Genomic DNA, 23,168 nt, shown 5'->3' on the forward strand with positions numbered 1-23,168 from the left:
TTGAAACTCCAAGTTAAAACAAAGCTCTGCCCATATTTACAATATACGGATATTCATATTCATATTTTAATTTATCAACATGAAATGTAATTTAATTATTTTGTCATCATTTTCTAAAAAAAAATGCTTTTTGATCTAGTTATGTTTTTGCGCGCAAACCACGGCGCTCGCTTGTCCGGAGTTGGCGACGACATGATTGGCATGTTTGATTTAGCGCTTGCGAAGGCTGAGCATACTATTGGTATATCAAGAGAACGCGGCGAAATTGTACTGTTCAAGATGAATACGGCGGATCCTACATTTTCAATATTTCGCTCGATCGTCTGAACAGGTGTCAGTCTGCCAACACCGATTGCAAGTTGTTTTGGGCACACATGCTTATCGACTGTGCTTTGCTCCAATCGCTCGAATACATATTGCTCGGCGACAAAACAAAGCACATGGTCAGCGTTTTGAACAACCTGGATCGGGCCATCATCGTTGGTGGGGCATCCATGAAGCGCCTGCACTGGATACATCGCGTGGTGGAACATATCGAGGGGCCCATGTCGCTATCCCCGAGCACACGGTAAACATTAACAATAAAATTGCTGTTGACTTGAAGTTTCCTTTGTCCAGATATTCTGTGGACGAGGTGGATATTTTGCGTTCCAGCAGATGATCCAGGGAGAAAACAATCGGCCTTTCATTATTGAGGGGCTATTGATTATTGGCCTGCACTTAGTAACAGACCTTGGAATAACCTCGAGTATTTGCGCATGGCCGTTGGTCACCACCGGTTGGTGCCTGTGGAGGTGGGTGCCAAGTACACGGACAGCGAGTGGACACAGAATTGATCCCTTTGGCCACTTTTTGGATAACAGACTTTATCCTTCGGCCAACAGTACATCTAAACTCGAGTACTTGGCCCAACACGACCTCTTTGCTCAGGCATTCAGGCTGAAGCGCGATTTCTCACTGCCAGACTATACTCAAGTGGAAACGGGGCGCCGCTCAAATTTGGGGATGTCCGATGGTGACGTGGAGACCAACGTTTGGATTGGCCCCTGTGGCACTGTATCGCCATTGCATTATGATCAATTTGACAACCTGTTTGCTCAGGTGGTCGGGTACAAGTACTTTAGACTATATAGTTCCGCCGAGTCGGATAATCTGTACCCACATTCAAAGGAATCACTGCTAGGCAATACTAGCCGAGTAGACGTTGAGCATCCAGACTTTGAGAAGTTCAGCGCGTTTGAAAAAGCCTCATATGTGGAGTGCGTGGTTAAACCCGGAGACTTGTTGTACATTCCGGTAAGTATACACTACTGTTCCTATTTGATAAGTACTGCGTTTAGTGCCATTTTAAATGTGCATCTATTCTTGCTAAATGTTATTTTTATTTTGTTTGTTGTGTAGCCGAGGTGGTGGCATTTTGTGCGTGCGCTTAGCGTTAGTGCAAGTATAAGTATGTGGTTCTGACATGCTTTCAAATAATAATAAATCCATAAATTAAAAATAGTCCAGATCTCGTTAAATTTACAGCCGATCAAACAATTTCGAACAGCTCTAGACACATGCACTTCAATCATTTGTCCGTGTGAGCGTGGGATAAATACATCATCCACTCAGCATCCTGACCTGCATATGTCACTCGCAGTCTAGATTCTATTCAGGACATAATGGCAAGATAGCGTGGGAATTGTAATTTTCTTACAATTTCTTGATATTTTGGCCACTGGTGCCTGTCACTCTTTTCTTTTCAACTAGACTCAATTCATCATTTCCAAACTATTCAAATAATGGTCATAAAATATTTTTTGCTTGGCCTTAGGCAGCGCTCAGCGTATTCAATCATTCACAGCAGACATTTTAGTAAAGTGTATCCATCGGCTGCCAAGGCTGTCGAAGACATCCCTGCTGGAAGCACTGTGTTGTTTGGTGGATTCGGGCTCTGTGGCGTTCCCGAAAAGCTGATCGATGCAGTTTCGGTCAATGCGGCCATTAAAAACCTGACGGCTGTCTCAAACAACGCTGGCATTGACGGCGTCGGCCTGGGGAAGTTGCTCAACACGCGCCAGGTCAGGCGCATGATCGCAAGCTACGTCGGAGAGAACAAGGAGTTTGCTCGCCAATATCTTAGTGGCGAGCTCGAGGTTGAGCTCTTACCGCAGGGCACGCTAGCAGAGAAGGTTCGTGCGGGCGGTGCCGGAATACCGGCCTTTTTCACAGCCACTGGCTTTGGCACGGCCGTGCAGCACGGTGGGACGCCGATCAAGCATGGCACAGCTAGTACGCCCATTATAGAGGCGTTGCCACGTGAGGTGCGCGAGTTCAATGGACGCAACTATCTCATGGAGCAAAGTATTACCGGCGACTTTGCACTAGTCAAGGCGTGGAAGGCTGATATACTAGGAAACCTGGTGTTTAGGGAGTCGGCCAACAATTTTAACGGCCCAATGGCTACTGCCGCTAGGACCACCATTGCAGAAGTCGAAGAGATTGTTCCTATTGGTGCGCTCAAGCCGCAAGAGATTCACATTCCGGGAATTCACGTGCATCGAATTGTCCAGGGTGGCGACTACAAAAAGCACATCGAGAAACTCACAGTGCGCAAGCCTGGAGACATTGAAGCTGGTTTACCTCCTGCCATGCAAAAGCGAATCAAGATCATTAAACGTGCTGCCCGTGAGTTCAAAATGGAATGTATGCCAACCTTGGTATCGGTATGCCCATGCTGGCCAGTAACTATATTTTGCCGGGGATCACTGTACACTTGCAGAGCGAAAATGGAATTCTTGGTCTGGGCCCATTCCCAACTGAAGATCAAGTTGATCCCGACTTGATCAACGCCGGCAAGCAGACTGTCACGGTGCTGCCTGGAGGATCATTTTTCTCGAGCGACAATTCGTTCGCCATGATCCGCAACTCGCGCTTGGATCTGACTATTTTGGGCGGTATGGAAGTTTCTCAGACCGGTGATCTGGCAAACTGGATTGTTCCTGGCAAACTGGTCAAGGGCATGGGTGGTGCCATGGACCTGGTTTCTGCTGCCGACACAAAAGTCGTTGTCACGATGGACCATTGCTCTAAGGACGGGTCTCCAAAGATTCTCAGGCAGTGCACTTTGCCGCTGACTGGGGTGGGATGTGTGAATCGCATTATTACTGACAAGTGCGTGTTCGATGTCGTGCAGGGAAGGGGCCTGCTTCTGCGTGAGCTGGCCACTGGCGTCACTGTCGACGAAGTTAGATCGTTGACTGGATGTGATTTTGAAGTTGATGCAGACGTGACTGAAACTTACTAAGAAAAACACAGCATTAAATTTGGCTATCAACCCTATATCCCATTTTGTTATTTTTATTACAACCAAAACATAAATTCCAATTAAAATGCCACACGTGCCCCCTTATATTAAATTATTGCCAAAAAGGGCTAATACATTCGTCCGGATAACCCACAAACATATTGGACATAGTACTTGGGCTTGAATTAATCCACAGTCACACTTTTTTGTCAATTTAGTTTTTGATGCTTTGTTTCGAAACACTCGGGCTTTTCTAGGGCTGCTTTTAGGAAAATGGCTGCTTTTGCCCATGCGGCAAATTTTAAAACCCGGGAAATGCACACATTTAGCTATTTTTGCGGATTCAATATCTGTCCGAGATAGAATAAAGAGAGCACCGTGCTTTCAATTAAAAATAAGAGTCAGTGACATTGCCGGCCTAAATGTCAGTGGGTAGTGCAGGTCTCTTATCATTAGAACAACAGAATCAGGATAAAACAACATATTGTTTATCTGACGGATTTAATGCTGAAAAAGGAAAGCCGCAATATCGAGTACGTGTGCGGATAACCGCGCGATCTATTGCTAACAAAATGAAATGCGGTCAAAAGGGACACTCAAATCAGCCTACGCACATATTTTTTAATATATAGCGGAACTCCATGCCATCTAAAGTATTGTGGTGTGTAAGCGATATTATTTATAAAGTATGTATGGCGGTTACATCATGGACTGGTAGTTATAATTGAATGTGGACACACAACCTCATCATGAAAATTAGAGACAATAGGCTTATGGTGTCAGGTGGAGTGTAACTAATGGTGCTGCGTTAATGTTATCATATGGAAATAAAATAGAGAAGCATCATAGGTAATTCCACACAATATAGTTATTTTTTAGGTTTACCGATTGTCAGTCCCGCTTAAATTTCCAAAACGGGAACAATACGCGCAGCAAAGTGGCGCACGCATTGAATGATTTGCGTCTGCTGACATTGCAGTGCAAACAATGCAAAATTTCCTTCCAGAAAAATATAACTATGATTTGTGGTGAGGTGTGATATAAATATAGATATGCGTATATCATCTATATCTATATATATATAATTTACCAAGACGTATGCCGCCGTGGAACAGATATTAGCGGCATTCGTTTTATCTCAGCCTCAGTCTTATATTATCCAGTACCTTTGTGACTTTTTCGAGACTATTGATTTAAAAATTGTTTTAATGTGTTGTAATCGGAATAGCGCAAAAAATAAAAATGTAGTTTGTGCTCCCGCAAAGCCGCAAAAAATATGGGCAGTGGATGTGCGGCAGCCATAGGGTTGTCCGCCCGTTCGTTATTTTTTTGTAGAAAATGTGTGAAAATAGACAGTGGCCACAATGTATAGAGTGTGAGAGGCTGTTTAAAGGGCGAGATTGCAAACAGTGAAGGCACCGAAACCCCCAATTGTCCAGTTAAGGGTATAGATCAAGTGCAAAGTTCATTTTGTCAATTCCACTCCTAACGAAAAAATTGCATGGTAAAATTACGGCGTGCTTCGAGTACTCTCAAACATCCTTTCTGCCGAATGGATTACCAGCTGATTGGAATAGGTTGAATTTCTAGGTATCCCATTGGTCGATCTCGATCCGTTAGTGCGCTCTTAAACACTGAGGAAGGGAAACTGGCAATGAGGCGACTTGTTTGTTGCCGTTTGTGCTTCCCAAGTCAGATATATAAAGAAGATCGAAGCGCGCCTTTGTCCTCAATCCTGTCGTCCATCATCCCAACACATTTGCGGTTAGATTTTTTTGCGCTCATCTTCCATTTCTTTCCATTTTTTATTTTATTCTATTTTTATTTTCATTATCTCAAGCATTTGTCTCTTTTAAAACTGTACTTCTTACAACACAACCAAAATAATAACAATAATGCTTTCCATCAAGAGACAGGCGCTTGCCAACGCCGGCCGCATTCTGTCGCGCCCTCACATCCTGGCCAACATCTCCTCAGCTTCAGTCGCGCATACCACAGCAAGCTCGTCAAGTCTTCTGACGAGGCATCAAGGCATTAAATCCGGTGATAAACTTCTGATCGGCGGCTTTGGTCTCTGCGGCATCCCCGAGAACCTCTCAAGGCTGTTGCTCGCCGTAAGGACATCCAGCAGATACTGCTGTTTCTAACAATGCCGGAACTGCTGACTACGGTTGGGAACTTTGATGCAGAGCCATCAGATCAAGCGTATGGTTTCCAGCTATGTCGGCGAGAACAAGGAGTTTGTCCGGCAGTATCTTGGTGGCGAGCTCGAGGTTGAACTTGTTCCCCAGGGCACTCTTGCCGAGCGCGTTCGCGCCGGTGGTGCTGGTATCCCCGCCTTCTACACCTGACTGGCGCTGGAACTCAGGTCGAGACTGGTGGCATCCCTATCAAGTACAACAAGGATGGTACTGAGGTCCTGATTGCTAGCAGCCTCGTGAGACCAAGGTGTTTGGCGGCAGAAAGTACGTCATGGAGGAGGGTATCACCGGTGACTTTGCCTTGGTCAAGGCGTGGAAAGGAGACGAGCTGGGTAACTTGGTGTTAAGTATCGGTAACAACTTCAACGCACCCATGGCTACTGCCGGTAAGATCACCATTGCCGAGGTTGAGGAGCTTGTTCCCGTTGGCGAGCTTAAGCCCGACGAGATTCACATCCAAGGCATCCATGTCCACCGCATTCTCAAGGGTGAGGTTTACGAGAAGCGTATGAGAAGCTGACTCTCCGCCGCTCGGATGCGAGGAGCAGGAGCTTTCAGGATCGATGAAGAAGCGTATCCATATCATCAAGCGCGCTGCCCGCGAGTTCAAGAACGGCATGTACGTCAACCTGGGCATTGGTATGCCGGTTCTTGCCAGCAACTACATTGCCCCTGATATCACCGTTCATCTCCAGAGTGAGAACGGTATTCTTGGCATGGGCCCCTTCCCGACCGCCGAGGAAGTCGACGCCGATCTTGTCAATGCCGGCAAGGAGTCCGTCACTGTTCTGCCCGGTGGTACTTGTTTCTCCAGCGATGTATCCTTCGGCATGATCCGCGGTAACCATATTGATATGACCATCCTCGGTGGCATGCAGGTTTCTCACAGAGGTGATCTGTCCAATGGGTTGTCCCCGGAAAGGTCATTAAGGGAATGGGCGGTGCATGGATCTGGTCTCTGCTCCCAAGTCCCGCGTTGTTGTCACCATGACTCACAATGCCAAGGACGGTTCCCCCAAGATCATGCACGAGAAACATTGCCGCTCACCGGTGCCAATTGTGTTGACCGCATCATCACTGACAAGTGCGTGTTTGATGTTGTTCCCGGAAAGGGTCTTTTGCTGCGCGAGCTGTCCTACGGCTATACCGTTGAGGATATCAAGGCGTGCACCGCTTGTGATTTCGAGGTTGCCTCAGACGTTGCCGAGACCTACTAAATACAAAATAGAAACTTACACGTGATATACCCATTTAATGAATATAAACTGTTCAAAATATAAATATTAAAATTGTAAAAAATAATTAAGATTTTTTGGGACCAACACTCATATTTGCGCATTTATACACAAATTACCATTTAATTCGAAAACCATGGCTGGTACGTTCTTCAGGGGCACAAATATTGAACAGGATCAGCGGTTCGGCAATGCCAATTTGAAGCTGATGCAGCAAACATCATTTAGCAGCGTGTTGAAGAAGCGTGTGGATTCGACCAAAGTCAACATGGAGGTGATAAAGCCCTGGATATCCAACAAGATCTTCGAGCTTCTGGGTTTGGAAGACGAAGTGTTATTCGAGTACATAGTCAACATGCTACAGGAGTCCACGACGCCGGATCCAAAGGTCATGCAGGTGAACCTAACCGGGTTCCTTGAATCAAAGACACAGGACTTTATGCAGAGTCTGTGGGAGGTCTTGGTCGAAGCACAGAAGAGTCCGGGCGGCATCCCCGAGTCGTTCATCAAAACTAAAGTTGAGGAACTCAGGATAAAGCGAGAGGAGCAGGACATGATAAAGGCAAACATCAGAGCCGCAGATGAGCGACTGCAGGGATCGGTTGTGGACAGTGCTAGGAGAACACGTTCGGGTAGAAGAAGCAGGTGGGATGCGCCGGCAGCTTCGTCAAATGATCTTGAGAGGCCTTCGGATATTCGCGGTGGGTTCGAGCGCCACGACGGCGACGGCCGCCAGAATCGTGACAGAAGTTGGAGCAGAAATAGAAGCACTAGCAGGAGCAGGCATAACCATAGACATGTACAAAGGGACCGCAATAACAGAAGCCGCAGTAGAAGTAGAAACAGGAAAAGCGATAGAAACAATAGCCGATCGCCACCACGATCGAAACGCTGATCTCTATTTTTTTATCAAGTTAACAATTGACAGGCCAGAAAACATGTATCGAAGCTATTTTGAGCAGACGCTTTGCTCAAATAAGCATGGGAGTTCTCAATCCTCAAATACCCGCAGTAAAGTTTTTTTTTGCATTTTTTGCCTTTCCTTGTTTTTATTTTTTTTACAAATTCAGTTTTTTTCTTAATAAGTTGTCTTATTAAATTTAACTTATTTTTCCCCAGACATGTCTGCCAACCATTTCTCCGACCCATTGCTTGAGTGCTTCCGGAGCTTTGAGAGCTGCACAGCTGACACGGAGAAGCGGGTTCTGGGACGGCTGACGAGTGCCACAAAGGCCGTATCACCCGCACAGACATACAGTTTACACTTGGGATAGTCAACCAGGCCAACCAGTTGTTTTCAAAAAAGGCGGGCGAAATTCGCAAACAGCTCGAGGCAGCAGACAAAAGCGCCACACCTATCGACTGCATTGAGCGCATGGTTCGCGTTTCGCTAGTGGCCTTCAAATTCTTATATAAACACCGCAGCGACGCAGGGTTCAACGTGCTCGCACTAGAGAAAACACTGTCGAACTTTACTACGGCCTGTACTAACGCGCACCTTGGGTTGATGGCGTGGGATGGGCTGGTGGTTTTGCGAGACTGGTTGCTCGAGCATGCTGAGACACACACGGTGGCTTTGGGATCACGAAGCTCGTCAATGGAGGCCAGGCCAACGGTCAGGGCTGTGCGAAACCCTGCTTCGCGGCTCATGCCAAATTCAAATGCAAACCCAACTCCAGCCGCTATAAAGGCGCTCGGGCAGTCGGCACAGTCTACAGAGCGCCTGGCGGCAGGCATGCACCGCTGAGCATCGGCAAGCCGGGTCTGGAGGAGGAAATGCGGCAAGCACAGATGGCCCCTACGACTTTCCCCCAAAGTTCTGCCAGAGCGACCTGGGATTCAACAACCTAGTGGTTCTACTTCTGTGCAACAGCCTGCGCGTTCTGGCCCAGGACGCCTCATCCAACAGGCTTCTGACTTGGCGCGGGAACTGGGGTCGCGGCAGAATAGCGCGCTCGAGTGGTGTCTACGCGTGCGCGAGATGGACAGCGAAGCGGTGCAGCCATTTCTTGGAGTGTGCTTCCGGGCATACTACACGCTGGGTGGTGCTTGCGAGGAGAGTGCGCTTAGTGTCCGCCTCTTGGGATTGCTAGCTTATGCAAAGTCCAAAGCATGCGACACGCGCGAGCTGCTCAAGTACGCAACTAGGGCGGCAGTTAGGGCGGTCGACAAGGCAACAGTGTCCTTGTCTGACGTTGACTCGTTCTATTCCGAGTTCCTGGGCCAGACAAAGACGCTTGTTGAATTGGCAAATCTGTCACCAGAGTTGGTCGAGTTTTGCCACCACGTATTGCTTGTGCGCCGGAAGACCAGGGACATGAAAAGCTCGCTTGCTGCCTGTCGTCTGCTTTTGTCGTTGCAGCGGTCTAGCGATCTTGCTCCCAGCACCGCTGGAGAACTGATTTTCAGGCTGCTAGAGTTGGACTCGCATGTGCACTACGTGTTAGAGAACGGAGCTGTGCATGATCAAATTGTCTCTATGGCCACCAAGATACCGCCGCTTGTGGCTGCAGCGCTCGACTCCAGTGTCCGACATACACTTGCTGGATGGAACGCCATGGCCCTGTGTGGGGACACCATGCGCAAGACAGCAAAGCGGGTGCTTGCCCACCTTTCTAAACCCGCGGCTAAGAATCTGCAAGACATCCTGTCCGTCTCATTGCTTCCATTGCTGGATGCTGCCGACCGCGTTTACCAGGCGTATGTGTCCAGGGGAGCAGCGGCTAAGGCTGAGGGCACTGGCGGCCCCAGCATATCCACACTGCTCAATTGCAACGCCGAGGTGTGCCTGATGGTCATCCAGTTGGCCGTCCAATATCAGGAACACAGCGCGCAGGCACAGTCTGGCGTGCCCAGGCACAGCGACCGCTTGCTAGCGCTGTGCCGTGAATCACAGTGTAGCCGGGGCTTTCTGCGCAACCACTCAGCAGTGTTCTTTAACCTGGGCGCCGGCCTATACCAGCTGAAGATTTACTTGCGGGCAGCACAGGCTATGAATCTGGCCATTCAAAGCTTGTCTCTGTGGATAACACAATCTCTTTCAAAAACTCAAGGGTCGATGCGACGTGCTTGGACAGCTGTGCAAGCGCTACGAGATCATGGCGTCAGCCTACCAGGAAGACCACTCTTTTGAATTGGCATCACACGCGTATGCGCAGGCTGTATCGTGGATGGCGGCGCAGTTCAAGGACCAGATTCATAGCACCATTGTCGCCACAGACGTCACGCTGCCGCCAAATAGCTCTTTGCGCGACAAGGTGGGCGTTGTTGACAGGATTCTCGTGTTGTCGACCGCTACGCTCGCATGTGCGCCAGAAGACTTCTCAGCGACCCCGATGAGCCAATGGCACACACCTCTTTGCAGCAATTTTCGGATATGGACAATGTCAGCGGTGCAATACGGGCCTGGCTATACGAGGCTGAGGCGTATTTTTGGCGTCCATTTGTGGCCCCGTCAACATTCCAGTCCACGGGAGGAGCAGCAGTCGTCAGGGTGCGGCATTTGGAGCGTGCAATGGCTGTGTACAAAGCAGCGTTGCTCGCTGGGATTTGCGCGCTGTATCTTGGAGCAGGCGAAAATTGACCGCGACCAGGGCAAGCTCGAGTTGAGCATCGAGCGGCTGCACACAGCGTTGGAGGTTGCCAAGTCGTTGTCGGGTGATTGCATTTATGTTCTCAACGTCGTTGCTGAGTGCTACGCCTGGTTGGCTGTCATCAGCATTGAGGCCAACGGACACGACAGCGACAATGTATCTGCTTGCACCAGTGTTTGGTCACTGGTCTGCAGCCGGGCAAGCGATGATCGAACTGCCGCAGCGTCGCTGGACACTGGGTTCTTGCGTGGCGCGGTCGATGTGATAACCCTGGTCATAGACTTGCTCATGTCCCGCGATGCATTCGCTCTGCCAGGGCCTGCAGTTGGTCATGCTGAACATGGCCTTGCTGTGCGAGTGCCAAGATCGCTTGTGGGCACCGACGGTCATGGAAAGTCTGGTGGGCTGGGCATGACATGCGTGCTTCAGGGCCAAACTGCAACCGCAGGCAACTACTTTGGCGAAGCCGCCTCGCGATACGACGCCGGCGTGCTCCCTGTGCATGTGGCATTGCTTCCAAAATTGCCTACGCCTCATTCCAGTTGGCAATCGGTGACTCGGCTGCCGGGGCTACAGCCATGGACGAGGCGAGCTATATTGCCAGGAGTTCTTTGGATTTAGGCACCGTTAATGTCACGGCGGGTCGCAAAAAGCGGCAGGCAGCTGACCCTGACACCTTGATTCTTTTGTCCCGGGCATCGCGGGCGTTCTCGGAGCTAGCGCTCAAGCAAGGCATGTTGGCAGACTCGGTTGATTTTGCTGTCCACAGCTACCGCATCCTGAACGCGCTGTTGAAGTCGATGTCTATTGCTCACAACCGCGCCCAGCGCGAGCAGGCCAGGAAGACAATCACTAAGGAGGCCATTTTATCTTCCGTTATGGACGATCCGTTCGCTGCGGAACCGGCACCCGAGTCTTTGACAGAAGATGCAGCAGTGAGCAACGAGTCTGCTCCGGAGACGGCCCAGGTAGCTGAGGAGAGCAATGAGGACAAGAGCGATGCGCAGTTTCTTGCATTCAGTGGCAACTGGGAGCTACAGCGCCTGCTTGTCGACAACTTGGCGCACCTGGCCAAGGTGTTCTCGATTCGCGGCAGCGTCAAGGACGCCGAACACCTTCTGAAAAAGGCCTAGAGATCTCGGCGCAGCTGCAAGCTCCGCTTCAGGAGAACTATATGCGAGTCCGCGAGGTGGACATTCTGTCGCGTAAGAGCCTGTGGGACGAGTGTGCTTGGAAGCTCCGGAGCCTGCGCACTGAGTCAGACAGCGCATCTGCAGCGACTGGCAGAATGGAGGCGATTAGAGCGCTGATCATTGAGGGCGACTCGTGGCGACGCAGCCAGCAGTACGACAGGGCACGCAGCGCGTACAATAGGGCTGAGGAGGTATTGGGATTATCGGCGATGGCGCGGCCGCTGAGGCACTGCTGGTATCGCACGTCCTTGAGGGCTCTACACAGATGACACCACGGCTGCGTCGTATCTTGGGGCAAGTATCTGCGCTGCCCCAGCTACAGCAGCAGCTCGTCGAGACTCTTGGTAGCAATATATCGCTGCCTCTGTCGATCATTCGAGAGGATATCTCCACGCGCCAGCGGCTGCTTTTGTCGTTGGCTGGCCAACCTAAGGGCGTCGACTCTGTGCTGCCAGACCTGACTTCCAGTCCTGAAAACGTTGAGCGTAGCGCCGATCAGCGTCCCGAACATTTACTTATGCAGGCCAATCTGGCATTTGTCGAGTTTCAACGGCTGCTAGGTGATGAGGATATGTGGGGTCAGGTCTTGCAATCCGCGCTTGTGTTCCCAGCGTTGAATAAGGTGCGCGCGCAGAAGCCACGCAAGGCACAACAAAGGCGCTCATACGGGATAAGCTGGGCGAGCTCGAAGAATTGCTCATGGAGGCGGCAGAGTCGGCAATCACGGTTGGGTCGGCACATTGTGTCCATTCCTCGGCACACCTTCTCGTACTGGTCATGGGAATGACATCTGCATTTGGCCTTGCATCAGTGTCAGGAGCCAATAGCCGTGCTGTGAGTAGCATCATTGCCAGCATTATTGACGACTCGCGGAACATTACTGTTGCACGTGAGGTTGTAGACAATTGCGGCGCAGGGCAGAGGCTTTGCCAGCCGAACTGACCACTTGGCCGGCGATATACGCAAGATGAGAGATTTGCCGAGAGTGACAGCAATAATGACTTTGTGAGTCGTAGCGGACTGGATGGTAGGCGGCGCATGTTTGGCTCGTCGCCAGTGCCGCTGTTGCAATTTGGCGCCGTCACATCCCCGTTGCTGCTGCCAAAGACATTGCGAGCTACAGATCCGACGCAGCTCCCTTCGCTCAGCCGGCTGTCGTTGTCCGGTGGTGAGTTGGACAGGGGCATTCTTCTCAATGATACTGCCGCCGACGAAGCTGCCAAATTGTTGCAAGAATCTTGTTTCGAACGCGCAGTAGATGGGGCGCGCGTCGTTGCTGAGTGGACCGCAAACATCAGCAATTCTGAAACCAAGCACTTGCTGTCTAGCTTGCTGCCGCCGTCCTGGTTGTGTGCGGCGTGTCCATTGACCAGTCGCGCGACATCATGATTGTAACTCGCTACCAGTTCGACCGGGAACCAATAGTTGTGTGCCTGCCAATGCGCGAAATTGAGCTAGACCTCGCAGGAGCTGCCTTCAAAGAACCACATACTCCGGACATTGCCACCCAGCATTCCGGTGCGTTTGGAAGCATGTATCGAAAGCTCAGTGCAATTATTTCCGAGTCTGATAAGACGATGAAAACTGGGCGCGACTGCATTACGGACGACGAGAAGCGGCAGTGGTGGGAGCATCGGTCTTTGTTAGATCAACAGCTGGGCCAGCTTCTGCGTAACATCGAGGACGAGTGGCTGGGTGGGTTCCGCGGCGTGCTCCAGCCAGTTGACATGATGTTTGGCCAGATTGTGAGCGCCAGCATGATAACTAACCTGCGGAAAGAAATACAGGCTTGCATCGGCCAGTGCATGTCAAAAGCATACGCTGCCAAGGCAAAGCCATTGAGCTGGCGGACGAGCTGTGCGCGCTTGTACTCGATGCTGCTCAGATGGCTGTGGCCGCTGATCCGAGCGATGGCCAAAGAAACGATTGGCTTGATATATGTTCGATGCTTTGGGATGTTTACAGCTACCAGGGAGCTGCTCCGCCCGGCGACGAGGCAAGTGTTGACAGCTTTGCCGACCAACTGATGCAGACAATGCGCAGCTTCATTGCTACTAACGCATTGAGCTCGTGCCGTGTGCAAGCTAAAAGCCAGCGGCCACATCTTATATTGGCACTAGACAAGCATGCTCAACAAGTTCCATGGGAGTGTCTGCCCTGTCTACGCGACTACCCTATCTCGCGAGTGCCTTCAATTGCGTTTTTGCAGGACCGCATTTCCGCGATGAATACTTTGCGGCGAGGAGCCAGCCCATTGATGACATCCGCGTTTTCGTCGGGGCTTGCCACAAGCAAAAGGACTTGCAAGCTTTGTCGAACGATGCGCGAGGCCTGCTGCACATGCTTTCGCAGCCGACAGAAATTGGCGGAAGGCCGCCTGGCGTGTTTGTGGACGGGAACCGTGCCTTTTACGTGCTCAATCCTGAGGGTGACTTGCTTCGCACGCAGTCAAATTTTGAGAGTTTTTTGCAAGCGCAGTCCGGATGGCAGGGTGTCGTTGGGCGACGGCCATTGGGCCACGAGTGTGAACAGGGCTTGTCTTCCGGCGACATATTCTTGTACTTTGGACACGGCGGCGCGGAAAATTACATATCGCGCAATCAGATTCGCAAACTCGGGCGGTGTGCTGTTGCCCTTCTGTTTGGGTGCAGCAGCGGGCTTTTGAAGCTCGCCGGTGAGTATGACGCGATGGGCACTGCAACTGATTATATGATTGGCGGATGTCCCGCGCTGGTTGGAAATCTCTGGGATGTCGGCGACAAGGACATTGACCGATTCGCTGCGAGCATGCTGCAAAGCTGGGGGTTGGATCAGTGTTCACCAGGCACAATTGCAGTTAAATTGAGGATAGGCCTGCCAATTTAAACGAGAGGCTGGCGTCGCCCGTGTCCCTGGCTGAGGCTGTGTGCGAGGCACGTAGGGTTTGCCGCATGGCCTTTTTGACAGGCGCTGCGCCGGTGGTATATGGTATTCCAGCTTATCTGTGTTGAAAAATTGGTTAAAAATAGATTTTCTCTTTCATTTTTGGTTTTCCTTTTTTGTGCTAACAACAGTGTTACTTCGTATGGTATGCAGATCATGATTGACTTTGCATTGCATTCACAGTGTATTCAAATTGATAACCCGCATGCCCCTGGTAAGTAACTATTAAACCACATTAATGGGTAAAAGGAGAGGGGAGGGGTAAAGGTAATATGACTGGTCCATACATGAGGGTGCGTTTTTGAAATTCTCGACACAAATTGCAGGCAATAAAAATCACAAAATAAATTTATTTATTTACACGCGAAAATTAAAAAATAATATTCGCAGCCAAGTGTAGAAAATAATTAACATGTTGGATATATAGACATATGGCTGCCCCAACTGAACGCTATTCTTGCTTTTGACAATAGAGCAAAATATGTAAACAAATACGAGAAAATATAAATAAGCAGTGAAACCAAAGTGTAACATTATTCTGTAAAAATAACACACGCTCGCCATGGCACCACCGTATTGAACCCAGCATATATATGCCGGTAGTGAGCACAATTCATAGTACCTGGTCAGCAATGTGCGTTTGCTTCGGGAAGTTACATCCAAACCAAAAGAACCGCAGAGAGTGTCGTCCAATGTCATTTCTGGGTAGCATATATGTGTGATTTGCATCAATTAATGAACCGGCAATATTTATGATATCACCAACACAATTTATAATTGTAACTACGACCAATGTAAAAAATTACTTACATTTTGCTTTTTTATTTTCTGCTAATATATGTTGCCGAGGGTCACGAAATTAACTCATGAAGCTGCCGAAAACCTGTTTTTAAAACAATGCTACACGTATAAGTGCGTGTGTCTTGTTAAATAAAACGCCCACTATGGTTTTGCAAAAAAGCCTACTCCGAACAGGCACTCATTTTCTCTTTCCACTTTACCGCATGACTTTTCAGATTACAAAATTGTAAAGCTTGCCGTTATTTATCTTTCTCGCTGTGCCATTTATTGAAAGAAAATATTTCTTTGTTGGACAGAAAAAACAAAACAATCTTTTTTTCAATTTTTTCGCCAAAATCTCGGATTTCACAAACATATAAATCAGCACGCCCACCGCGTTATCCTCTCCAACTCTTCCTTTTTTCTTTTCACTCAATTCACACACCACAAATAGCACGAGCTCCACTCATATACTTGTCTTAGTAAATAAGCTTACCCATTTTTTATTCGATATTAAAATCAACTCTACATAACCGACTTGTTTAAAGCTTACTTGACTTTATCTACTATGTATGTTAAAAGACAACGCATCAAGGAACCCGCTGGCCCGGCTTCCAAAAAACAGCGAGTCAACTACGGAGCTCAGTTATTCAATAGCAACAATAAACGAAGAGAGTGAACAAGGACACCGACGATGAGTCCCCTCTTAAAAGGATAAAAGAGCACCTAAAGCCCACGGAGCCCAAGGCTGATGTCATTTCTTCTAAGCCCGTCAGCAAAAAAATGTCGAAATAGAGGCCGCCAATATCCTGCTCGACTTGAAAACCGAGTGCGTTGCTCCTTCTTTGCCAAAGGGTAAGTTGCTTATTTTTTGTATAGTTGTCATGAAGTTGTATATGCTTGACAGAGCATAAAAATTTTAAGGTGTGCATTACCACTAATAACTGGGATTATTTATTAACTGTTATAGATAACGCCACATGGAGTGCCCAACCAGTTGTCAAAATTCCTACAACATTGCACCACTCGTCGAAACCACACCGTCCGTCCCCTGCATCATCCGCCTCACTCGTCCCTGCCACCCCGACACCACACCGTCTGTCATCCCTATGTTGCCCGCCAGCATTGCATGGCCCCAAAACCACACAACCCGCGGTCATTGTTCCAGATATACTGCCAGATGAGCTGCCAAACTTGGACCACAAAGATGCGGTTTTGTACAGAGGATTCCGCAATTATTTTAGGTCTGAGGCAGAGGTTGTTACTCTTGCCAACCCCGACAACGCCGCCTACCAGGAAAGAGCAACGCCGGTTGCCGGGCCGTTTGCAAGGCCATGCAACATTTTATAGCTGACGCTTCGCCTGCCAAGGCTAAGTTCATGCTTGAAGAGCTTGTCAATTCCGACTCTACTCGAGCAGCCCGGTTGACTCGTGCAACCTACTCTGCGATCCCCGATTTGATGGCTGAGCTTGGGCATGCCACGCTGTGTTCTCCGCATGGACGGACGCGGAAATACTAGCAACGCGACAACACCAATTCATACGTATGCCGGGTCATTTATTTTGTTCATTGCCCGCCTTATCCTACGACTGCACCGCCACTCCAAGGGAGAGGAGGGGCGCCCCAAACCACGTCGGGTGCTTCTCCCTCTTTTGCGTTGATACCAATACAGTGGATGCTCAGGGCAATTTTGATGCTGCCTTAGGTATTGTGACTGGCAACTCTGAGGCAGTCGTGAATAACAACCTGGATTCCACCGAAGGCAATGACGAGTGGTACGCCGATCTGTTTGCCGCCGTCGAAATCAGGCAGGGCTCATCCGTAACGATAAACACACTGCTGCGTTTTTCTGGCCAAGCGCTGTCGCACCATCTATCGCACGCAGCCCAACCGCCGCTTCATGTGGGGCCTGACGATCTGCGGCAGCTTTGTCCGGGCGTACTTGTTTGGCTCCAACTTTGTCCTAGCTTCAGACGACATGAATGTTTGCACGGAATCCGGTCGCGATGAGGTCATCAAGCTATTTGTTAATCTGTCTACACCGAGGACTATAGGCTGGGCTATGACCCAACCTTTAAGCGCTTGGATGGCCTCGATTGCTGGGAGATCACGGTTCCCTGCAACGCCGCAGATGGCAGCAGCACTGGCACGAGTTATTACTACAGCAACATGATGATGGAAGCCGAGGATCATATGTTTGGACGGCAAATGCGGCGCTTCTTGGCACTATGGTATGCCCACTGCTGACCGGCCCATCCACGACAAACATTGCACGGCAGTTGTCCATGATTTGTGGTCCGAGTTTGTTGGTAAAAGCCAGACCAGGATTTCTGACAAGCATATTCGTGGGGAAAGGTTCAGCAACGCGGAGATTGACGACGAAGTTTACAACTTGAGTCTGGTCAAAAAGTCATAGGAGTGAACAACAATACCCCAAACTGTATCCTGTCATCATCGAGGCGGCATCGTACAGTTTGAGCGCAGACCCATGTGCGGGCTTTCCAACGACACGAATGTCGGGATCCTCAACCCATTTTCGACAGACTCGGATCCTCCGGCCCTCACATCACCCAGCCATGCGTGCACAGGCGGTATGTGACAAGACTGCCCGGTTCTCCGATTACGGAAATCACCTCAGTTCCGGATCTAATAGTCGCTGCCGCAGGTGCCATGGGATGTACCACAAAATCAGCTGGACGTGTGAGATCGTCCATAGGAACATAACGCCCAGGGCGCTCCGCTTCCACCGCCTGATGGATGGTCGTGTCAAGGGATGCTTACAAATTTTGAACGTTCCGCCGTCAAGTCGAGCGGGAGTGCTGCTGTGAAGGATGAAAATAGTAAGGATGGGGGTTCTGACTTACTTCCTCTGCGAGCATCACGAAAAACACAAAGTTTGTTCGCATGCTTGCCCTCAGGTATGCCAAGGCAGACAAAGAGGTTTTGACAAGTCTCTATTTATCGATATGGACGTGGATGATGATGATATGGAAGTCGATCCATCTCTCGATCCAAGCGCCAAGGAGAACAAATGGGTTGATGGCAATCATTATGTTGCAAGCCTGAACAGCGAACGGCCGACATCGGGCCCAACTGCGGAACTCGAGGACTGGGCATCATTGATTGATACTCTCATTTGGATGGGTTCAGAGGGCTGGATCATCTTGCTACCGGAACCGAGCCCGAGGCCGATAACAAGCTCGAATGACATAATGGGATTGTGGAATAAAGACATGAGCAGTCTACTCCTTACCATGCAATGCATTACTTTATGTTTGGCGATGCTTTCTCGCGTCTCCTGGGCAGGTTGAACAGAAATGTTCCTGGATGTGGATTATCGGGGATTTGCTGCAGGAATTGCGCGATGGTCTTTTTGATTACACTAGGCGTGCGGATGATTTTGACCGACCTTCGGCGCCAATGAATGAGGCAGAGCTATCTCCAACTCAATTTTCGCAGTCGGTCAATGGTGACAATATTCGCAGTGGAATGTGCGCGCGTATTGTCACGAGACTAACTAAATTCTTGAACGGTATGCTGCCTTTTTTCAAGAGTTTGTTGGACAATGACGTGAAATAATTTAACCGTTATGTTGTCCTAAAATTTTCTTTTCATTTTCCTTTCTTTCATTTCCCCCCATATTTCTTATCCATATTATCCTTATCAATTTTATCTATTAATGCAAACAATAAAATACAAATATTTCAATGATACATGGCACATGTGTAGATAGGAATTATATTTTAAATAATGCAAATAGCAGTAAACATATTCAAACGTAATGTTTAGCCGACTTGCTCTCCCTCAACCTTACCGCAGAATAGGCAATACCGCCCGTCAAGGTGACAACCACGCCAACAACACTTATCAATGACAACGAAACGCCAAACAAAAGACACCCCAAAACTACCGTAAGCACGACTTTGACATTCCCGTAACCGTCATCGCCAGTGCACTCGTTCCACGACTAGCCGTAAAGCTCACAATATTCAGAACAAAAGCGACCGACCCATTAACCGCCAATGTAACCAAAAGTCCGATCAGCGATGGATACTCCGTCCGCAATGCAGCTCCGAGTTCCCCGCTGAATAAGCCCCAAAGAGTAGTTTGGGCCAAAGCCAGGGGACTCAGATGGTACAGCAAATCTAATGGTTCGAGGTCTAGCCCCAAGTCGCCGACTAAGAGACCATTGGTGACAACGGTTTTTACTGCGGCCAAAACGGTTCCGGCCAATGTTAACACTAATCCCAGCACCCGGGTGCTCCCGTAATCTCCATACGTGGCCACCCCGACGCCAACAACCACCGGCACCAAGCTCGCATACACTTGGCTCGAGTACCTGCGTTTCAATGCAATTTTTGACAGAACCACAGTGAATACCGGCACGGTCCCCCTGACGACCTGATGGAGTGGCACGGAGACATGGTGCAACGACACGTTGCTTATGGCTATATTGATGGTGTAGAGGAGGGAGAAAGCCAGGATGATGTACCTGTGCTGTGGCGATTTCAGCGGCTTGGGTGTATATCGGTTGGTTATGCGGAGGATGTGCATGCCGATGATGCAGCTGAGACTGTGGAGTGCTGTTATGAGCCATGGGTAGCCAAAGTTGTACCATTGGAGGATCACTTTGCTGTGCAAGGTGAGCGTGAGCGATACAAGGAGGTAATGATGATTGTGAGGTGGTGGATTGTGGTTTGGTTGCGTAAAGATCCGGTGCGGAAAGTAAAGGTGCCATTGGGTGTGGTTTGGTGCAAATAAATAAGTAAATGAATAAAGGAGTTGGATAGTTGACAAAGAGAGAGAGAAATGAAGAAAATTTATCCAAAAATTAATAATCATTAAAAAAATTTAAAAAAACAAAGGAAGAGGAAAAGGTATCAAGGCAGATAAGCAGACCGACGGGGTGCAGCGTGAACTCTCTTACTCTTGATATTGGATGAATTATCCACAGGAAAGAGCGACAAAAATAGAAAAAAGGAGTGACACCATTGGATATATATATTTACATATTTTGTTTACTTTTCTGGTAATTACGATTTACACTGTCAAATGCAAATACATGAAAGAAAGACATATGCAACACATGATTGCACCCCACATTTTTAGAGAATCTTTCACTCGCATGCGCATGCGCATGGGGGTGTGCACGAAGCGCCAACTTGGAAACAACACGCTAAAAAAATCAAAACAAGCACTTAATTTTTCGATAGCCTCTCTATTCAATCCAATTGCCTCTCAGCCTACATATTACCTATTTCAATATTTAACAAAGAAAAATGGCTGCCCGACATATAGCACTGACGACATCTACAAAATCCTCAAAGCCGGAGTGGAAATGGCAATTATCCCCAAGCAATACCAGCACGAGCGGTTCCCGGAAATGCACGCAAATATTACCAACTACACAAGCAAGAAGCTCACAGGCCTATTGCCGCCCATGCACAAGCTTATAACCACCTGCGCGGTGATGGAGAACAACGGGTCTGGCGGCCATATCGCCCATGGCATGCACTGGAACGAGCAAAAGGACACCATGACGTCGTTCACGTACCAGAACAAGAATTTGACGGTTATAGTTACCGCTTACGTTATTAGTTGCTAAATATAGTATGCCAATTCCTTGTAACTAGCCAGCAAAAGTGGGATATCCTTGAGTGTGAGCTCGGACGCGTCGATGTGCAAGAATCGATCGACAACCGCTGGGCGCGGGACATTAGCCGCCGGATGCGTCTGGTTTTGGCGGCGCGGGCGCGGCAAATGTCCCTTGATCTCATGGGACAGCTGCTCGCTGGCCGAGGTCAGCGCACTGCGCACGCCCTCAATTTGCTCCGCCGACTGCCTGAGCTCCTTGTCCTCGGGCGCGCGCCACGGCGAGCGGAAGGAGAGCTGGCGCCCGTCAAACAACTTACCAACGGTGGCATCGTACATGCCCACAGCGACCTTCTTGCCGCCATCGGCAACGCCCTGGACGACATCAATGCCCACGCTGCTGACGACGTTGTTGACCAGCAGATCATGCAAAATGTGCAGGGCCGGCGGCACCCCCGAGGAGCGGCCTCAGACGACCCAAGCGACGTGCCCGACAGAGGAAGCCCCAGTGTGCGCGCGTCCACGGAGTCGACAAAGGACACGGCGGCCACGGCGTTGGTCATGCAGTACTCAACCTGCGGCGCCATCAGCGCGCGCGTGCGGAACCTCTGCACAAAGCGCAAGTTGGACACGAAGCGTGGCGGGTTGGCCCTGGCCATGGCAAAGATCAGCACCGGCAGGATGCTGTCCGCTGATAATCCGACCTCGGCCTTCTGCATACGGTCAACAATGCGGCGGTGCGCGTCCACAATTAGCTTGAGCTTCTCAGCCGGCGATTTGACCCGGTCCATGCGCGCGAGCAGGTCGCCGGTGTCCGCGCAGATGCGCGCCAGGTCGCGGCGGCCATCCGACGTCTTGGCCGTCAGACCCAGGTGGTCCAGCGTGATTCCCGCCAGATTGAGCGCCGCCACCTTGGATGCGAAGCGCTGGTCCTGCGCGGCGTCGTCCGAAAACGGCGGCGAAAAAACCTGCAGGTGGACTGTCTCCAGCGCCAGCTTCTCGACACACTCGGCCAGCGCCACGCCGTGCGCCGGCGCTGCTCGGCGTCGCCACACAGGCTGGTCTCGTCCTCTAGCACGGACAAGTGCTCGGCCACGTCGTCCATCAGCTGCGCCATGACCGCCTGCCACTCGGCCGCGTCGCCATCGGCGCTGGGCTTGTCTGCCTGACTGCGGGCAATCCACGAGAACCCTCCCTTGTGCTTCGCCGGCGTACGCAGCTCAATTGCGTGCGCAAACTGCATGATGCGCTCAATGTCAACCCTTATGGTGTCGCTCTCGGTGATCGGTGGCGCGCCGGGGACAAGGGCGGCAAATGTGGCATCGGCCTGCTCGTAGATACGCGCCGACAGCGTCGTGACGGCCGAGTCGACAACCAGCCGGCTCTCCAGCGGCGAGCTGCCGACGATCACATTGACCATGCGGCCATCCGGCAAGGGGCACTGGCGCACGGCCACGCTGCGTATCCGCACAAGGGGGCTGCCGGCCAGCATGTCGGCATCTAGAACGTCAAACAGCGTGGTGCGTGGCGAGTCCGATGCGCTGATCCTCGCCATGATGTCCTCCATGGGCGGCAGCATTCCTAGGGCACATACAGAGCCCCTGTCGACGGTGCCGCAGATTCCGCTGACTGTGGTAAACTTTATCTGCGCCGTATTGTTAGCGCCTGCTGCTACTGTCGTGGGGAAGGTTTGGTCTGTGAAAAGCACGTTGTCATTGAGCAATGTTCCCAAGTCGAGCGATGTGCTTTTGCTGGCCGCCGACTGTGGCAGCACAACGACGCAGGCAGGGCTGTCAGCAATCATGTCGCGGACATCAGCCATGTCGTCCGATACCTGCAGGTGTTGCCACATATGCCACCCGACCGATTCCTCTGAAAGCAGTCTGTCAAGACTCGGCAGAGCAGCCTTTTCCTCCAATGCCGGCTGTGCAGTACCAGGGGCATCAGAAGCAATATCAGAAGCAATATCAATGGTAGTAGTAGTGGCAGTGATAGGAGGGGGCTCTCGGCCTTCCGTTCCTCCGAAATTGTCTCTGTCTCTGTTTTTATCACTACGTCTGCTGCTGCTTTACCGGCCTCTACTTCTTTATCGGCCTCTGGCAATGCAGCATCAGCAGCAGCAATAGTGGCAGCAGCAGGCGAAGCGGGCGCGGTCTTGGTCTCCGCAACCGCGTGGTTCTTTGACACCTTGCGCGCCCTCGAAAACCCCGTACTGGGGAACTCACCCTTGGCCACAGGGATTCCCAGGGCTGGCCGCATCTCGCGCATAATAGAGTGCTCCCCAAACTCTCTGTCTGCCGCCGGCTCTAGCTTATTAATGGCGCCGACAACATTGGCTGGGGAGGACTCGGCTGACAAGGGG

The 23,168-nt window shown here is 50.3% G+C and overlaps 10 protein-coding genes across 10 annotated transcripts; 8 read left to right on the forward strand and 2 right to left on the reverse strand.

The window, feature by feature from the left end:
• Nucleotides 1-116: 116 nt before the first annotated feature.
• Nucleotides 117-1,754, forward strand: BX661DRAFT_179726 (uncharacterized protein). Its single transcript, XM_051535290.1, is given in 6 exon segments — nt 117-241; nt 280-524; nt 563-634; nt 750-820; nt 831-1,296; nt 1,402-1,754. The coding sequence occupies 6 exon segments, from the start codon at nt 124-126 to the stop codon at nt 1,462-1,464; spliced, it is 1,035 nt and encodes a 344-aa protein (XP_051393137.1). The 5' UTR covers nt 117-123; the 3' UTR covers nt 1,465-1,754.
• Nucleotide 1,755: 1 nt separating this feature from the next.
• Nucleotides 1,756-3,380, forward strand: BX661DRAFT_179727 (mitochondrial succinyl-CoA:3-ketoacid coenzyme A transferase 1). The gene is made up of 2 exons (XM_051535291.1): nt 1,756-2,674; nt 2,728-3,380. Exons 1-2 carry the CDS (start codon nt 1,785-1,787, stop codon nt 3,287-3,289), a joined length of 1,452 nt encoding a protein of 483 aa, XP_051393138.1. The 5' UTR covers nt 1,756-1,784; the 3' UTR covers nt 3,290-3,380.
• A 1,773-nt stretch (nt 3,381-5,153) lies between these two features.
• BX661DRAFT_179728 (uncharacterized protein) lies at nt 5,154-6,736 on the forward strand. Its single transcript, XM_051535292.1, is given in 6 exon segments — nt 5,154-5,403; nt 5,479-5,598; nt 5,723-5,996; nt 6,007-6,431; nt 6,460-6,499; nt 6,523-6,736. 6 exon segments carry the CDS (start codon nt 5,185-5,187, stop codon nt 6,705-6,707), a joined length of 1,263 nt encoding a protein of 420 aa, XP_051393139.1. The 5' UTR covers nt 5,154-5,184; the 3' UTR covers nt 6,708-6,736.
• Nucleotides 6,737-6,808: 72 nt separating this feature from the next.
• BX661DRAFT_179729 (PWI domain-containing protein) lies at nt 6,809-7,773 on the forward strand. The gene has a single exon (XM_051535293.1). The coding sequence runs from the start codon at nt 6,862-6,864 to the stop codon at nt 7,618-7,620; it is 759 nt and encodes a 252-aa protein (XP_051393140.1). The 5' UTR covers nt 6,809-6,861; the 3' UTR covers nt 7,621-7,773.
• Nucleotides 7,774-8,706: 933 nt separating this feature from the next.
• Nucleotides 8,707-11,451, forward strand: BX661DRAFT_169893 (uncharacterized protein; the record flags this gene model as incomplete). Its single annotated transcript, XM_051533569.1, is given in 5 exon segments — nt 8,707-9,828; nt 9,884-9,982; nt 10,000-10,110; nt 10,256-10,822; nt 10,861-11,451. 5 exon segments carry the CDS (start codon nt 8,707-8,709, stop codon nt 11,449-11,451), a joined length of 2,490 nt encoding a protein of 829 aa, XP_051393141.1.
• A 973-nt stretch (nt 11,452-12,424) lies between these two features.
• Nucleotides 12,425-13,189, forward strand: BX661DRAFT_87207 (uncharacterized protein). Its single transcript, XM_051539542.1, has 2 exons — nt 12,425-13,045; nt 13,128-13,189. The coding sequence occupies exon 1, from the start codon at nt 12,550-12,552 to the stop codon at nt 12,898-12,900; it is 351 nt and encodes a 116-aa protein (XP_051393142.1). The 5' UTR covers nt 12,425-12,549; the 3' UTR covers nt 12,901-13,045; nt 13,128-13,189.
• BX661DRAFT_141752 (peptidase family C50-domain-containing protein) lies at nt 13,044-14,501 on the forward strand (the record flags this gene model as incomplete). The annotated part of the gene is made up of 4 exons (XM_051532899.1): nt 13,044-13,378; nt 13,432-13,779; nt 13,884-14,324; nt 14,363-14,501. The coding sequence occupies 4 exons, from the start codon at nt 13,044-13,046 to the stop codon at nt 14,499-14,501; spliced, it is 1,263 nt and encodes a 420-aa protein (XP_051393143.1).
• A 2,697-nt stretch (nt 14,502-17,198) lies between these two features.
• BX661DRAFT_179732 (uncharacterized protein) lies at nt 17,199-18,822 on the forward strand. The gene is given in 6 exon segments (XM_051535294.1): nt 17,199-17,623; nt 17,758-17,891; nt 17,986-18,066; nt 18,155-18,434; nt 18,446-18,533; nt 18,569-18,822. The coding sequence occupies 6 exon segments, from the start codon at nt 17,448-17,450 to the stop codon at nt 18,791-18,793; spliced, it is 984 nt and encodes a 327-aa protein (XP_051393144.1). The 5' UTR covers nt 17,199-17,447; the 3' UTR covers nt 18,794-18,822.
• Nucleotides 18,823-18,884: 62 nt separating this feature from the next.
• BX661DRAFT_179733 (uncharacterized protein) lies at nt 18,885-20,074 on the reverse strand. Its single transcript, XM_051535295.1, has 2 exons — nt 19,199-20,074; nt 18,885-19,169 (listed from the first exon to the last, which is right to left on the reverse strand). Exons 1-2 carry the CDS (start codon nt 20,054-20,056, stop codon nt 18,987-18,989), a joined length of 1,041 nt encoding a protein of 346 aa, XP_051393145.1. The 5' UTR covers nt 20,057-20,074; the 3' UTR covers nt 18,885-18,986.
• An 843-nt stretch (nt 20,075-20,917) lies between these two features.
• Nucleotides 20,918-22,973, reverse strand: BX661DRAFT_87246 (uncharacterized protein). The gene is made up of 2 exons (XM_051539544.1): nt 22,167-22,973; nt 20,918-21,975 (listed from the first exon to the last, which is right to left on the reverse strand). Exons 1-2 carry the CDS (start codon nt 22,656-22,658, stop codon nt 21,016-21,018), a joined length of 1,452 nt encoding a protein of 483 aa, XP_051393146.1. The 5' UTR covers nt 22,659-22,973; the 3' UTR covers nt 20,918-21,015.
• Between the last annotated feature and the right edge of the window lie 195 nt (nt 22,974-23,168).

Source organism: Kickxella alabastrina (genome assembly GCF_025024165.1).
Source record: "Kickxella alabastrina strain RSA 675 chromosome Unknown BX661scaffold_6, whole genome shotgun sequence".
Taxonomy (NCBI): Eukaryota; Fungi; Kickxellomycota; class Kickxellomycetes; order Kickxellales; family Kickxellaceae; genus Kickxella; species Kickxella alabastrina.